At 45.1% G+C, this 13,290-nt stretch overlaps 1 protein-coding gene across 1 annotated transcript; it reads left to right on the forward strand.

Annotated features, from left to right (window-relative positions):
- The first annotated feature begins 2,799 nt into the window (after nucleotides 1–2,799).
- On the forward strand, nucleotides 2,800–3,188 carry LOC121283899 (histone H2A). The gene is given in 2 exon segments (XM_041198702.1): nucleotides 2,800–2,902; nucleotides 2,905–3,188. Coding segments are annotated over 2 exon segments (387 nt in total).
- Nucleotides 3,189–13,290: the final 10,102 nt, after the last annotated feature.

Raw genomic sequence — 13,290 nt, forward strand, 5'->3', positions numbered from 1 at the left:
AGGAGCAAACTAGGGTCAAAGTGGAGGATGGATAATTTCTGTAGTTTAAGAATGGAACTGTCCTGGCTGGAAATTTTAGATGTACTAGCCTTAAACTTCCAATACTCCTTAGGTATGAGGTTGATGCCAGAGGACTAAAGAACTGAAAATGTTGCAAATGTTGTTCAAAAAAAGATGTAAGAATAAAACCAGCATCTACAAGCTAATAAATTTACCCTCAATAATGAAAAAAGTTTTAGAAATGTTAATCTGATGTCATGCCCAGTGAAGGCATTTCTTATTCATAACTTTAAATGTGGACTGCACTCAATATATACTTCTCTGGAACTGTTTATTGTTTTTAAAAATGGACACTAACAAGAATATTAAGATGGCTGTCAAGGGGCAGGTGACTTTGCAATTTCTAAACAAGCTACCTCAAATTTCCAGGAAGTTCTTACTTGAATGCCCATGGGGGAGTGCTGCACTTTGAAGGGCCATACCAAAATGAATACTATCTGTGGAATTTACACTTGCCATTGTTTGTCGAGTTACCAAAAACACAAGTCCACATTCCATGCCTCTGAGTTTGAACTTTAACAATAAGAGCGGGCAGAAACAAATCCGTCCTGAGTAAGTATGAAGAACTCATCCATTCTGGGTTGACAATATTTGACCATCTGACCAAAACTCTTCAGATAATGAATTGCACTTATCTCAAGACCCAGAAAGTCAGTCAGACAACCCTGACCACTGGCTGGAGATAATGCTCAGCAAAAAAGACAATAGGCCCATGCCTTTTTAAACCTGGAGACTGATGCATCTAAAATGTTTTCCAGCCTGATTCCTATTCCAAGTCCACATGTAAAGAAATTTGATCTCCTGGTAAGAAGAAACCAAGAGTGACCAACTTTGACCAAACTGCTGAACATCCATCTCTTCAAGAGACTCCTGCAATATTCCATGATGTATGACTAGTTATTGAAAGTAGCTAAACTACCCTTTCAGAGTGAAAATGCCGCCTTCACTTGGCCCACAATGACTGCTTTTCCTTACAAGTCAAATACGTGAACTATGAACTGTTCTTTTGTTTACAACTTTTAAAAATGCACTATTCTCTTGAACTGTATCCATCTCATGCGTGTATTTGGGTGAGATAGGTAGTGTTTAAACTTTCGGAATGAATGAGTGAATAAATAATCCTCGTTATTTAAATGCACAAAATTTTGCTGCTGTTATTTAAATTGAAAGCACACACTCCAGGGGCTAAGAAACATACACATCTTCCTTTCCAAAATCACATTAATTGCAGAAAGTAAGGGAAAGGTTTACAAGGGTTTCAATTCTCTCCAAACCCTATCACAAACACAGGAAAAAAAATTTACAATCACTTGAACAAATGTGGATTAATTAAGAAAAGCCAGAACAAACCTGTTAAAGGCAAATCATGTTTAACTATATTAATTGAATATTTTGATGAGTTAACAAAGCGCATTGATGTGGTTAATGTCTTTGATGTAGTATATATAGATGTCCAAAAATATTTCAGTGTCACCTAATAGACTTGTCAGCAAAGTTGAGGCCTGGAAATAAAACTGACAATGGCAGCATTGATACAAAGTTTCCTGAGTGGCAGGAATCAGAGAGTAAACTGTTGTTTTTCCAGAAAGGAGGAAGGTATACAGTGGTGTTCTCCAGTATTAGGACCACTGCTTTTCTTGATACATATTAATGACTTGGGCTTGGGTGTCAAGGGCACATTTTCAAAACTTGCAAATGGCACAAAACTTGGAAATATTGTGAACTGTGATGACGATAGTGATAGATTTCACAAGAATATAGGCAGGCTGGTGGAATGGACGGACAAGTGGAAGATGAAATTACATGCAGAGAAATGTGAAGTGATATATTTTGATAGGAGGAAAGAGGACCGGAAATATAACATAAAGGACACGATTTTAATAATGGGTGTAAAAACGGGGAGATCAGCAAGTATATGTACACAAATCATTGAAGGTGGCAGGGCAGGTTGAGAAAGTAATTAAAAAGGTATATGGGATGCTGAGGCTTATAAAATGAGACATAGGGTACAAAAGCAAGAAATTTATAATGAACCTTTATAAAACAGTAGTTCTGCCTCAAACAGATTCTTGTCTCCAATCCTGAGTTACACACTTTTGGGAGGATATGAAGATTTTAGAGAGGGGTGCAGAAAAGACTTACACAAATGGTTCCAGGGATGTGAGACTCCATTATGTGGAGAGGTTGGAGAAGCTGGAGCTGTTTTCATTAGGCCAAATAAGCCTGAGAGGGGAGTTGATAGAGGTGTTCAAATCTGGAGGTGCCTAAGCAGGGTAGATAGAGAGAAATTGTTCCGTTTGGCAGAGGGATCGATAATCATTGGGCACCAACAGATTGGCAAATGAACCAAAGGCGCCGTGGGAAAAGATTTTCGTTTTATGTGCTGAGTGGTTAGGATCTGGATTACGTGGCCTAACAGTTTGGTGGAGGTAGATTCAATTGTGGCATTGAAAAGGAGATTGGATAAGTACCTACCAGAAAAAATTTGAAGAGCTATGGGGGAAGGCAGGTGCAGTAGATCTAGGTGAATTCCTCCTACCGAGAGATGATGCAGACTCGACCTGAATGTCCTCCTTTTGTGTTGTGACCATTCCATGATTCCATATGCTCATATGGGGGCAATTTCTTTATGGCATATTCCACACTGTTGGTATAACTTTGGTGGAAGTTCAACAGAAATCCTACTGAACCACATAAATGCAGTTCCCCATAAACATCAATGAGAGCTAATTCTGAAAGATGTCTGGTCACGGTAAAACTGGAGGCAAAGGGCGTGCCAAGGCCAAGACTCGCTCCTCCAGAGCCAGGCTCCAGTTCCCCGTTGGCCGTATCCACTGGCTGCTGAGCAAGGTCACTATGCCGAGCAGGTTGGGGCTACAGCCCCCGTCTACCTGGCCGCCGTCCTCGAGTACCTGACGGCCGAGATCCTCAAGCTGGCTGGCAACCCGGCTTGGGACAACAAGAAGACCCATATCTTCCCCCGCCACCTACAGCTCACCATCCGCAATGACGAGGAGCTCAGCAAGCTGCTGGGAGGCATCACCATAGTCCAGGGTAGGGTCCTGCCCAACATCCAGGCTATGCTGCTGTCCAAGAAAACCAGCCACCCCAGCAAGGTTTATGCCTGAAGAGGCGAGATCAGAAAAAAGATCAAACTTCCATTGATATTATGGTGGCACAGTAGGAGAAGCCCTGAAGAAATTCTTGACAATTGCTTTCTCCATAAGAAAAGCTACCCTACTACCTGTGCCAGAAAACTACCATTGATGGAAGATCCTGGCACCATAGGAAAAGGAAGCTCGGCAAATTCTGGGATGAAGTATGTGGGATACTATATGGGAGAGTGAGTTAGAGGTGAGCTTACAGTAATAGGGTTGGTGAAGGCAGGGCAAAACTCATCAAAACTGGCAGCTCCAAGTGCTTCCTCAAAGCATTGCAATTTTCTTACATTTGACAAATAGCCCCTTAAATTTCCCTGCCATTTACTGCATAGTCAGGGGAAAAGAGGTGAACAACTCTAGTGATGATCTGGTGAAATGCAGACAAAAAATCTGTGTCACTTTTGGATCTGCCATTAGTTTTTCATCAAGCCTGGGTGCAATCGTCCCACATTTGCACTAAGTGTGGTAGCAGGCATGAAGAAAAGACATTTTGCTCACCAGTCGCGGATTTTCATGCCATATTATCCCCTTCCTGGTACATCTTGCCTCATTAATAATATGTTCATAGGAAACATGCCGGATCTCTGGTGGGTGGGCAGGCTTGGATTTGCCTGCCACCCTGTGACCTCAGCACCTCCTTGCTCTTGGTGCCATATTTAAAGCGCACCAGAGTGCAGCCTATTTCATGGCTACAGATCAGGACTGCTCCAGGGGGCAGATGGCCCCAATAGCGAAGAAGACAGCAGCCCCAAATTTAGTGATTCCTCTCTGGGGCGCCTGTTGGATGTAGTGGAAGGCCGCCACAATGTCCTCTAACACCCTTCTGTTCGCAAAAGGTCCACCAGAGTCATCAATCAGGCTTGAGGTATACTGGCAATGGTGGTCAGTGCCACCTGAGCACAGAGGAGGTCAGCCATCCAAGCGCATGAAGAGGATGAATGCTCTAATCCATTCCACCAGGTTAAGTCAACCATCTCCTCACTCTCAACTCACACACTCACAAACCCATCACACATCCACAAGGATTTCACACCTCAAGATGCAACACCACTAACTCTCACACACATCCTCACATCTCCATCATCCGCTCACCACACAAACATTCCCCACAATGCCCCGTGTCCTGCTCACACTCTTTCCATCTGTTTTCATGTAGGACAAGCTGGCTCACAACAGCAGGGAGAGATCCCAGACCGGGAGGTGGAGTGGCCCACATTAGGCCCCTCACTCAGAGGAGCATGCCATTGTGCTGACTGGTGAGGACGTGGACTGGGCCTGCTGCGATGGTGGGGGTTGGTGGCGAACACCCACATGAGGATCCTGCACCACATTATCCCTCACTCAATGTGGCTGAGAGTGTTCTCTCTCCTGCTTTTGACTCTGCTGCCATGCACTAATTCTCTGCTTTGGTTCACAGGGAGCTCTGCCAAGCGACCGATGCCCTCAGCCAGCCAGTCCCTCAGATCTATCCAGGTCCTCACCTCCAGCCAAGAGCACTCCTCCTCCATTGAAGAGCTGGAAATAAGCAGCCTGGGGACCCATCACAGTGCTTACCCACACCCTCCACCAGCACAGGAACACACACCTTAGTGGGACCTGGATCTAAAGCAGGCTCGGATTCACGATCTGGTGGCCACTGCATGGACACGTGTCTGCAGCAGCAGGAGGCAGGTTCAGCCGAGCACCCCAGCATTCGGAGGGCTGCCGGTGAAGAGGCATCTGTGAGGCCTGAGTCGAATGACAAACCTCTGGATTTGGCCTTCCAACTCATCATGGAGAATCAGCAGAAGGTGGGGAATGTCACACAGACAGAGCTGTTGGAAGCCCTCAACAGAGTGGCACGCGCGTCGGAAGAGTGCATCCACCTGCTCGCTGATGAAGTGATTTCCACATATATAACGTAAGAAGGAAACAAGGCACCTTGATGTCCATCTAGGTGTTCCTTCTTCTCAAGGAGTCAGGCCAGGGCTGTCGGGCACCCCAAGGTGGAGAGGAGCAGCAGCTGGCCACCCCTCGGTCTCCCACTCAGGAATCTCAGAGGTTGTCTGCTCCCTCTGAGTCCCCTTTACCTGTGACCCCTTCAACCATTTCCTCTGCCACCGCAGAGGGAGCAGCTGGCCCACAGGAGGACAGCCAAAGCAAGCCAGGGCCTTCAAGGCCTCGGGTCTCCAGAGGACACATGCCAAAGTCATCGGAGGCGACAGAGCCAGCCATTGCACAGGCTGTCTCCACCCCTGCTGTAGATGTTAGTGCAGCAACTAGAAGAAGTGTTAGGCATAGAAAGGTTAAAAAATTCTGATCACAAGTGGTTGCACGGGTGAACACATTTTGTCAGTTTATAATCTAACAATATATTCATTTTCACTAAGTAATGTTAAAGTTGTCTTTCCGCTTCATTGACAGGCTTCGTGTGCTCTCCCACTGCAACCCTCCACCATCTCCACCCCCACCCCTATTCACAGTTCAGCCGCACGCAGCCGGACCACAAGTGATTCTGGAGGGAGAAGCATGTGTTTGTGCAGGGCCTTTCAGAGCCTCATGCAAGCACTCTCCCATGCACACAGAGCCATCATCTATCACACTCCTCTTATTGTCCTGAACATTTTCATTTGCCCATCTGAGCTGACCTGCATCTCTGCCCACCTATTGATTGTCCTCGCAAGCAGCACCTAAGCCCATCCAGCATGAAGCTCCGCTCGATTTTGACAGCCATGATCATGGTCAAGTATCTTATCAGTTCCCTCATCCTTTCCCCTCCCTCAGTCACCCATGTCCTTTCCCCCATCACTGTGGACCCCTCTGGCATCACCTTCCACCTCCCTACCACCACCTACCAACCGGAAACCTTGTCATTCTAGGACATCCAGGTGAATGTGCATGTTCCCTGCCTTCCTAAGAATCCCACCTCCATACACATTGACCTCCCCGACCTCCTCCGTCCCACCTCCAGGGTTCGTGTCAGCCTCTGAGTCCCCACCAACCACATTCGCTGTCCGTTCTACCGTTATCGACACACCTCACCCTCCCACCCTACTGGCTCCCCCTCCCCCCTCTCACGCTCACCATTCCATCCTACCCACCCTCTGCTTGCTCCCCATGAGGCAGTCATTGACTCCACAGACCCCTCCTTGCACATTTACCTGGGTATCCCCCTCTTCCTCCTCCACCCTTACACCTTCCTTCACCCTTACTCCCTCCTCCACCAAAAACCTTCCCGTCTCCGAACTCCATCCCTTACACCTCGTCCCCCCCTTGCACCTACCTCCCCACTTGGTGCATTCTTCCCCATTACACCCTCCTACCCTGTAGTCAATCTTCCCCCTCCCAACCTCACCCCTCGACACCTTTGCCCCCCCTCAACCTCAACCCCCAGACATCTTTGACACCCCCAACCTCACCCACTCGCTACCTTCTTCCCACCCCTCTGAAACTCACCTCCCACCGACACCTTTGTCCCTGCTTTCCAAACTCAATCCCCGACACCTTGGTCCCCCCTCCCAACCTCACCCCCCTGAAACTTTTGCCCTCCCCTTCCAACATTACCCCCCTGACACCTTCGATCAACACCACCCCCGCCCCCCCAGTACAGCTCCGTCTCCCGCCTCGACCTTCCTCACCCACCCATCCCAGTGCATCTTCCTCTCCTACTCACAGCTCTTCACCGATCATCCGTAGCCACCTGTGGCCAAGGCCATGATGTTCTGAAGCAAACCCAAAGCATCAACTAAGACCTCCCACCTTCCGAGAGCTGCATCACAGCACAGCCATGTCCATGGGAATTCACCCAGCACGCGATGCATGTGTTCCTCCAGAGTCTGCTAGTTGTAGAGCTTCAACATCTTCTCCTCAGATGTCCACAATCTGAGCCCCTAAGGTAAATCCTGAATTCTGCAGATCACACCTTTCCAGGTGTGTCCTGGGCCAGCCTGTTTTCCTGCCAGCGTAACAGTTATAATAATGTGGCAGGTGGTATTTGCCAGGCTGACCAAATCGGCAAGGGAAACGTGGCCATGCCATCACAACGATTTTGCAACTTGTATTTATTACAAGAAGGCTTGTGCACTGAAATCAGAAGCAGTGAGTCCACTACCACCTTTAGAGATTTTAAAGGTTAAATTAAAACATTTATTAACTAAAGAAGAAAAACCTTAAACGAACACAAGATTACAGTTACACAGTTAAAACAATTCCCAAAATTTCTACTTAACCAGACTCCCAAACTACACACCCCCTTTAAAGGCAACAGTCCAGCTAGAGGCTTTTTCCCCCAAGTCCGTTTCACAGGGTGCACTTTTCAAAATCTCACATGGCCACACCTCACACAGCCTTCCATCCTTATTTAAATTAGTGCACACACACACACACACACACAAACACACACACACACACACACACCTGCTTTTCAGTGCCCCACAGTAATATTAGCAAAAATACGATTCTTCCTTGACATGGTAAAATGGGCATGGGGGGATAATTCCAGTCATGCCTTATTTGCATTCCATTAGCGGGATGTAAATAGAGTTCACGCCGGCCTTCAGCGGGATTTGTGTTCCTCCATAACAGACACGAATGGATAATCCTGCCGGTGTGAAACCAATTTTTGCCCCTCAAGCCAAACTGACAGCCCCCCCCACCCACCATGTTGCCCCCTGCCAATGGAATCGGATGATTCCACCCTCTGTCTTGTTATCTAACCTGGGCATGCTCCAACATAGATATGCATGTTGTTCAGAAGTTATTTGGATATCATGAGGTGAAACACTGAGCATTAATGAGAATGAAGACTTGGGACTGAATTTTACCAGCCTTACAGCGATGGGCTGGGAGGGGAGAGGGCTGGTAAAAAGTTATGAAAGTCATTGGGAGGGCAATATGCCACCATGGCTTATTACTAGTAGTTGGAGCTGTATGACTGTCATTTGAGCCAATTTATGTCCCACCTGCCTCTGTTGGCATTTTTCCTGCATCTGGTGGGCCTGCTGCCATGTGGGCAGATCCCCAGGTAAACACTGGTGGCTTCTCAGCGGGTTCCAGAAGGGAGCCCTCCTTAATGTCTGTTCTTTGGCCCACAGAGGGTCATTTTGCAACAATGCCATCCCTCACAGCAGAAGCACGCCTCTGGAACATAAACTATGCTGCCAGATTGTCGAACTTACTTCAATGGCCCAGGTTGGTGAAAGAAGCTTACCTCATCTTCAAGTGCACCTCGGCATGGAGGCCCCCTCCTCTTCTTCCTGCAGCTTCAGCAAGTGGCGAACTGTTAGAATGAATTGTGTCTTGGAGGGTGGGGGTGTGAGTGAACAGGGTTTCTGATGGCACCGTTAGATACTTCACGCACACTTATTAAGTGAAACATTCCTGGATGAGTCTATCATGAGACCCATGTGTGATAGTGTGTGTCAAATGTGTGTGTGTTTGGACAAATGTGAATTTATAGAGAATGAATCTTGAGAGACTGGTAAGGAGCTCCTTGAACCAGCAGTGACAAGGCATTGATAAGAGCTTCAATTCTTGTGGGCATGAGAATAATTTTATGATATAATAATTTTAATGTTTGATTTATTTCCAATTAATGAATGATGTGAGAAAATGTTAATACGAGTTTACTACTGGGACCAGGTCTTTAGATTTCCTAGCCCCTGCTTTCAATGTTTTTATTGTCCACTATTTTGCGGATTGGCCCTGCAGGCAAAGGACCAGCTCTCTTGTCATGTCCGAACAGCAATGGGCCAGGGAGCTCAGATTTTCATGGCAGGTCATTAGTGACAGCTGCAGATTCCTGGAGGAAAAACCCACTTTCCAGAGGAGGAGATAGGCATGCACCGCAAGGTGCCTGTCGCTGGAGGACCAGCACCTCCCCCCACCCCCACCCTCACCCACCCCTGCCCCCAACTGGGTCTCTGCTTCTTCCTGAAGTTGTGTGCTCTCTTTTCTGCAAGGGGAGAAAACAGACTTATGAGTGTTAGAAATGGCTGGTGTGGATAGAAGGCACAGACAACGTTTGTGGAGGGTGATTGTGAGGCATGGGGCAAGAGGGCAGTCAGTTGGGGGTGAGTATCAATGCTGACTGCTCAGAGATGGTTGGAGAGAGAGGAATGAATGGAGCTGCAAAGTGAGTTGTCCTGAGGGGTGCTTTGCAAGAGAATGCTGGAAAAGTCAGAGTGTGGAGATTGGCATCTGGAAGTATTACACCATTCACCTTTTTCATGCTTCTGAGGTATTGGATCCTCTTGGTCCTCAGGTTGAAGAGACTGCACCTGATGCTCACTTCCTTTCTTAGGCACTTCCATTCACATCTTATTGTTTGGAGAGGTTTTCCTCTTCCTCTCATGCTTGACAAACATCAGCCCACTGCAGTCCCTCAGATCCCACGGCAGGAACTCCAGGTAAGTAATGAGAGACCCAGGGAGCAGACTCCCCTGGTCTCCTCCACTCCTGAGGTTGCTGAATTCTCAACAATACATTTGCATTTGAGCCTTTCTGACCCCTGCCGGGATTCGTTTAATCAGAAATCCTTCCTTTGACAGATTCAGTCCATGATCCTGTCCACCCTGTCTGATTGACTAGAAAAGATGGAAGTGGGTTACTAATGCCGGGTCTCAGTCAAAGAGCCGGAACAAAGTTCATTGGAGATTTTAACAGATTCCCGACTTACTAATGAGGGACCCGTCTTTCCTGCACGTATTAAGTGTTGAAAATTCTGCTCATGTCTCTACATGTAGTTCTTGGGATTTTTTTCCTATGTTAAAGTTGTTTGTATGTTGCTGCATATACAGTAGATCAAAGGATTTGTTAGAGGGGAAAAGCAGTTGCTGCATGAGGGAAAGGGAACCTATTAGAAAGTGGACCCTGATGTATAATGGGCATTCCTGGAAAATATATAAAGCACTACAGTGCAGTGTAGGTGGTAAATAACTGTACATACCAAGATTCCTTAATACCTGGCATGACATAAAAATTATTGAGAGGTTTTTTGTCTTACTATAAACTTTGCTGGCACTGCAGCTAGATCTATTGAAAAGTTTCATTGGCAATACTATGTCATAACCTCCTGATAGCCTCATGAACCACTCATCTCACCAAATGGCCAACTGCAAGAATGAGAGCTGCACTATTATTTATATTGTTCCATCTGTAAATTGTGCTAGAACTCGTTCTCTTGGATGTGGTTCTACTTTTATGTTTTTTGATTCCTCTTTGCCAACAGAAAGCAGAAGCCCCTTTAAACTGCTAAGGGACTTTTGAGTTTTGCAGAGTACTTGGTTCCCAGGTCATCAATGGGTGTGTTTCTAATGGCAGATATTATTCATACTGGGAACTCACCCTTAAAGTTTTCATGAGTCCAACCCTAGGAACATATATAGGATTAGTACATACACAGGATCATATCTGTGAATTCAATCTGTGCTCATGGATTCGAATTTCACCAAGTGGTATGACACAGATATATTTTAATATTTCAGAAAGTAATCATACATTACTGTAGTCATCTTGGAGGGAAAAAACAATGATTTTCTTGTTTTATTTATTCATTATTGGGGTCTGAATTGGCTGTCAAGGTCAGCATTTACTATCCATTTCTAATTCTCTCCCTCGAGAAGGTGCTGATGAGCTGCCCCAGTCCCAGAGAACTAAGGTAGGCCTTCTAACAAGCCCACCTCTGCATTCACCTGCTCCATAGCCACCTATGGTCTCTTCCAGGGTCAGCAGGCCCAACTCAATCCCACACCTGCCCGTTTCCCCCCACCCTGCCTCCCCCCCCAACCCCTGTCTCCACCCCACCTTCACCCTCCACATCCCCTAACACCCCAGAGCAAGAATTGTGCAATTCTGGGTACTTTTTACCAAAGTGGGTCTGGCAAGTTGGGACATTTCCCAGCTCAAGCTACCTGCCTCAGTAGTGAAAGTCCAGCCCTGCATGTAGGTTTTTATTAGTGGATGGGACCTTGGCCTACAACAGTATCCAAAACTGATAGGGGAAGTTTGATCTTAATAAAGTGCAGCAGTCAACAGTTATTGGAACAGTTCACAAATAGATTTCCACTTCTCAAAAGCAGACAGAAAGAAACATTTCTAAAATACCTTCAATTGGTCATCTGTTCCAGAACTGCTAGATGCTGTCTTATTGTTGAACACCCTCTTCTATCTAGCTTTTCAGGTCATTGACAGGCAAAAAATGCATTACCAACACTTATCAGTTAGTCTTTATAGTTGAGATCAACTATTGCTTAATTCATAAAGAAGTTCAAATAACGTTCAACTAATTAACATAGTTCCATGCTGGAAAATTCTATTCGATTCTATGACATTTTCTCTTGAGCTATTACATTTTTAGAAGCTAAGCTTGATGTCACGCCTTAATTTATTTTGTTTTTCTCCTATTCCTTTCAATCTTGATGTTGAAGTGTGCTACAGATCTTCTTCCTTCATCTCCATCAATCCATTTAAAAACAAATTTAGAAAGAAATAATACCATGCACATCCAACATAACAGAACTTTGGATCATCCTCAAAGATATTCACTAAAGTGCAGCCAGGCACTATGCCATCTTAAAAGAGGCAGATTATCAATTTAAATGAACACTGGCATCTTCAACCAACATGCATTAAACTGAAATCTCCCCAGTTTTCATAAGACTCGTTGCCAAAAATCATGTTAAACATGGTAAAGAAATCCTACTCTAAAGCAGATTTTCTGTGAAGGGTTTTCAGTGCTTTGCCAACTCTGTTCCCCTAGCTGGACTAACACGTCCTTTATTGGTGAATATCTCAAAAATATACTTAAGTCAGTGATAATGTTCAATCATTATTATTGCTCATTATTTGTCGTTGATAGCAACTACAGCATCATCTAAAGTTATTATTAGAAATGTTCCTTTCTTTTTGCTGTAGAGAACTAGAACATGATTTATCTACTGCTTCAAAAACTGTTTACTGGTATTGCACATTACAAAACAAGGACTCCTGGCATTTTATGTACATTTTTTTAACAACATAACTATCAAATCCTTCCAAAAGGTGAAAATCCAAAGAAAAGTTGTAATTCGCCAGTTGTACCTTACATCTGAGTGGATCATTTGGAGCAATAAAGACCAGGGAGCAGATCTGCTGCCTGTTAAAATGACTGTAGGAGATGACATAAGCAGGGAAACAAGACAAAAATTGGACTGTAACATATGCTAAGAAAAAATTGAACAATATCAGTGGGCATCAAAATAGTCCACAGGTTTACTCCAGATTTTTCCCATAACTTTGGTGGTCGAGCCATGGAATCCCTACAGAAACTGCATAAACAGCTTACGGCATTTCTCCTAAACATCTGCCAAAATCATGGCAGGAGATTGGGAGAATCTATGGGGAAATTAATGCTGTCCAAATCATACTTACAATAAATAATTGAAATTGTTAAGCAGTGAAATATGTGGCATTAACTGCATTTCAGGATTCTGTTCTGTTCATAAGTAGCTGGAGCTCCTCGACGAATATACAGACAAATAAATTAAGAGCAGGAGTAGGCCATTTGTCTCCTCATGCCTACTCTGCCGTTCGATATGATCATGGCTGATCTGATTATGGCCTCATCACTACATACCTACATAGCCCTGATACCCTTTGCTTCCTTTGTTAGTCAAGAACCTATATACCTCTACCTTAAAAATACCCAATGATGCTGCCTCTACCTCTCTCTGGTAAAAGAGCTCCACAGATTTACAACCCTCTGAGAGAAAACAATTTCTCTCATCTTCTTCTTCAATTTGAGATGCCTTATTTTTAAACTGTGCCCCTAGTTCTGCTCTCTCTAACAAGGGGAAGCATCCTTTCAGCATCCACTTTGTCAAGCCCCCTCAGGATCTTATATGTGATCAATAAGATCACTCTCATTCTTCCAAACTCTAATGGATACAGGCCCAACTTTCCTCATAAGGGAATCAATCCCTTTATCCCAGGAATCAGTTGAGTTAACCTTCTCTGAACTGCTTATAATGCAATTACATCCTTTCTTAAATAAGAAGACCAAAACTCTGCACAGTGCTACAGATGTGGTCTCACCAATGCCCTGTAAAACTGT

This window comes from Carcharodon carcharias, chromosome 11, assembly GCF_017639515.1.
Source record: "Carcharodon carcharias isolate sCarCar2 chromosome 11, sCarCar2.pri, whole genome shotgun sequence".
Lineage (NCBI taxonomy): Eukaryota > Metazoa > Chordata > Chondrichthyes > Lamniformes > Lamnidae > Carcharodon > Carcharodon carcharias.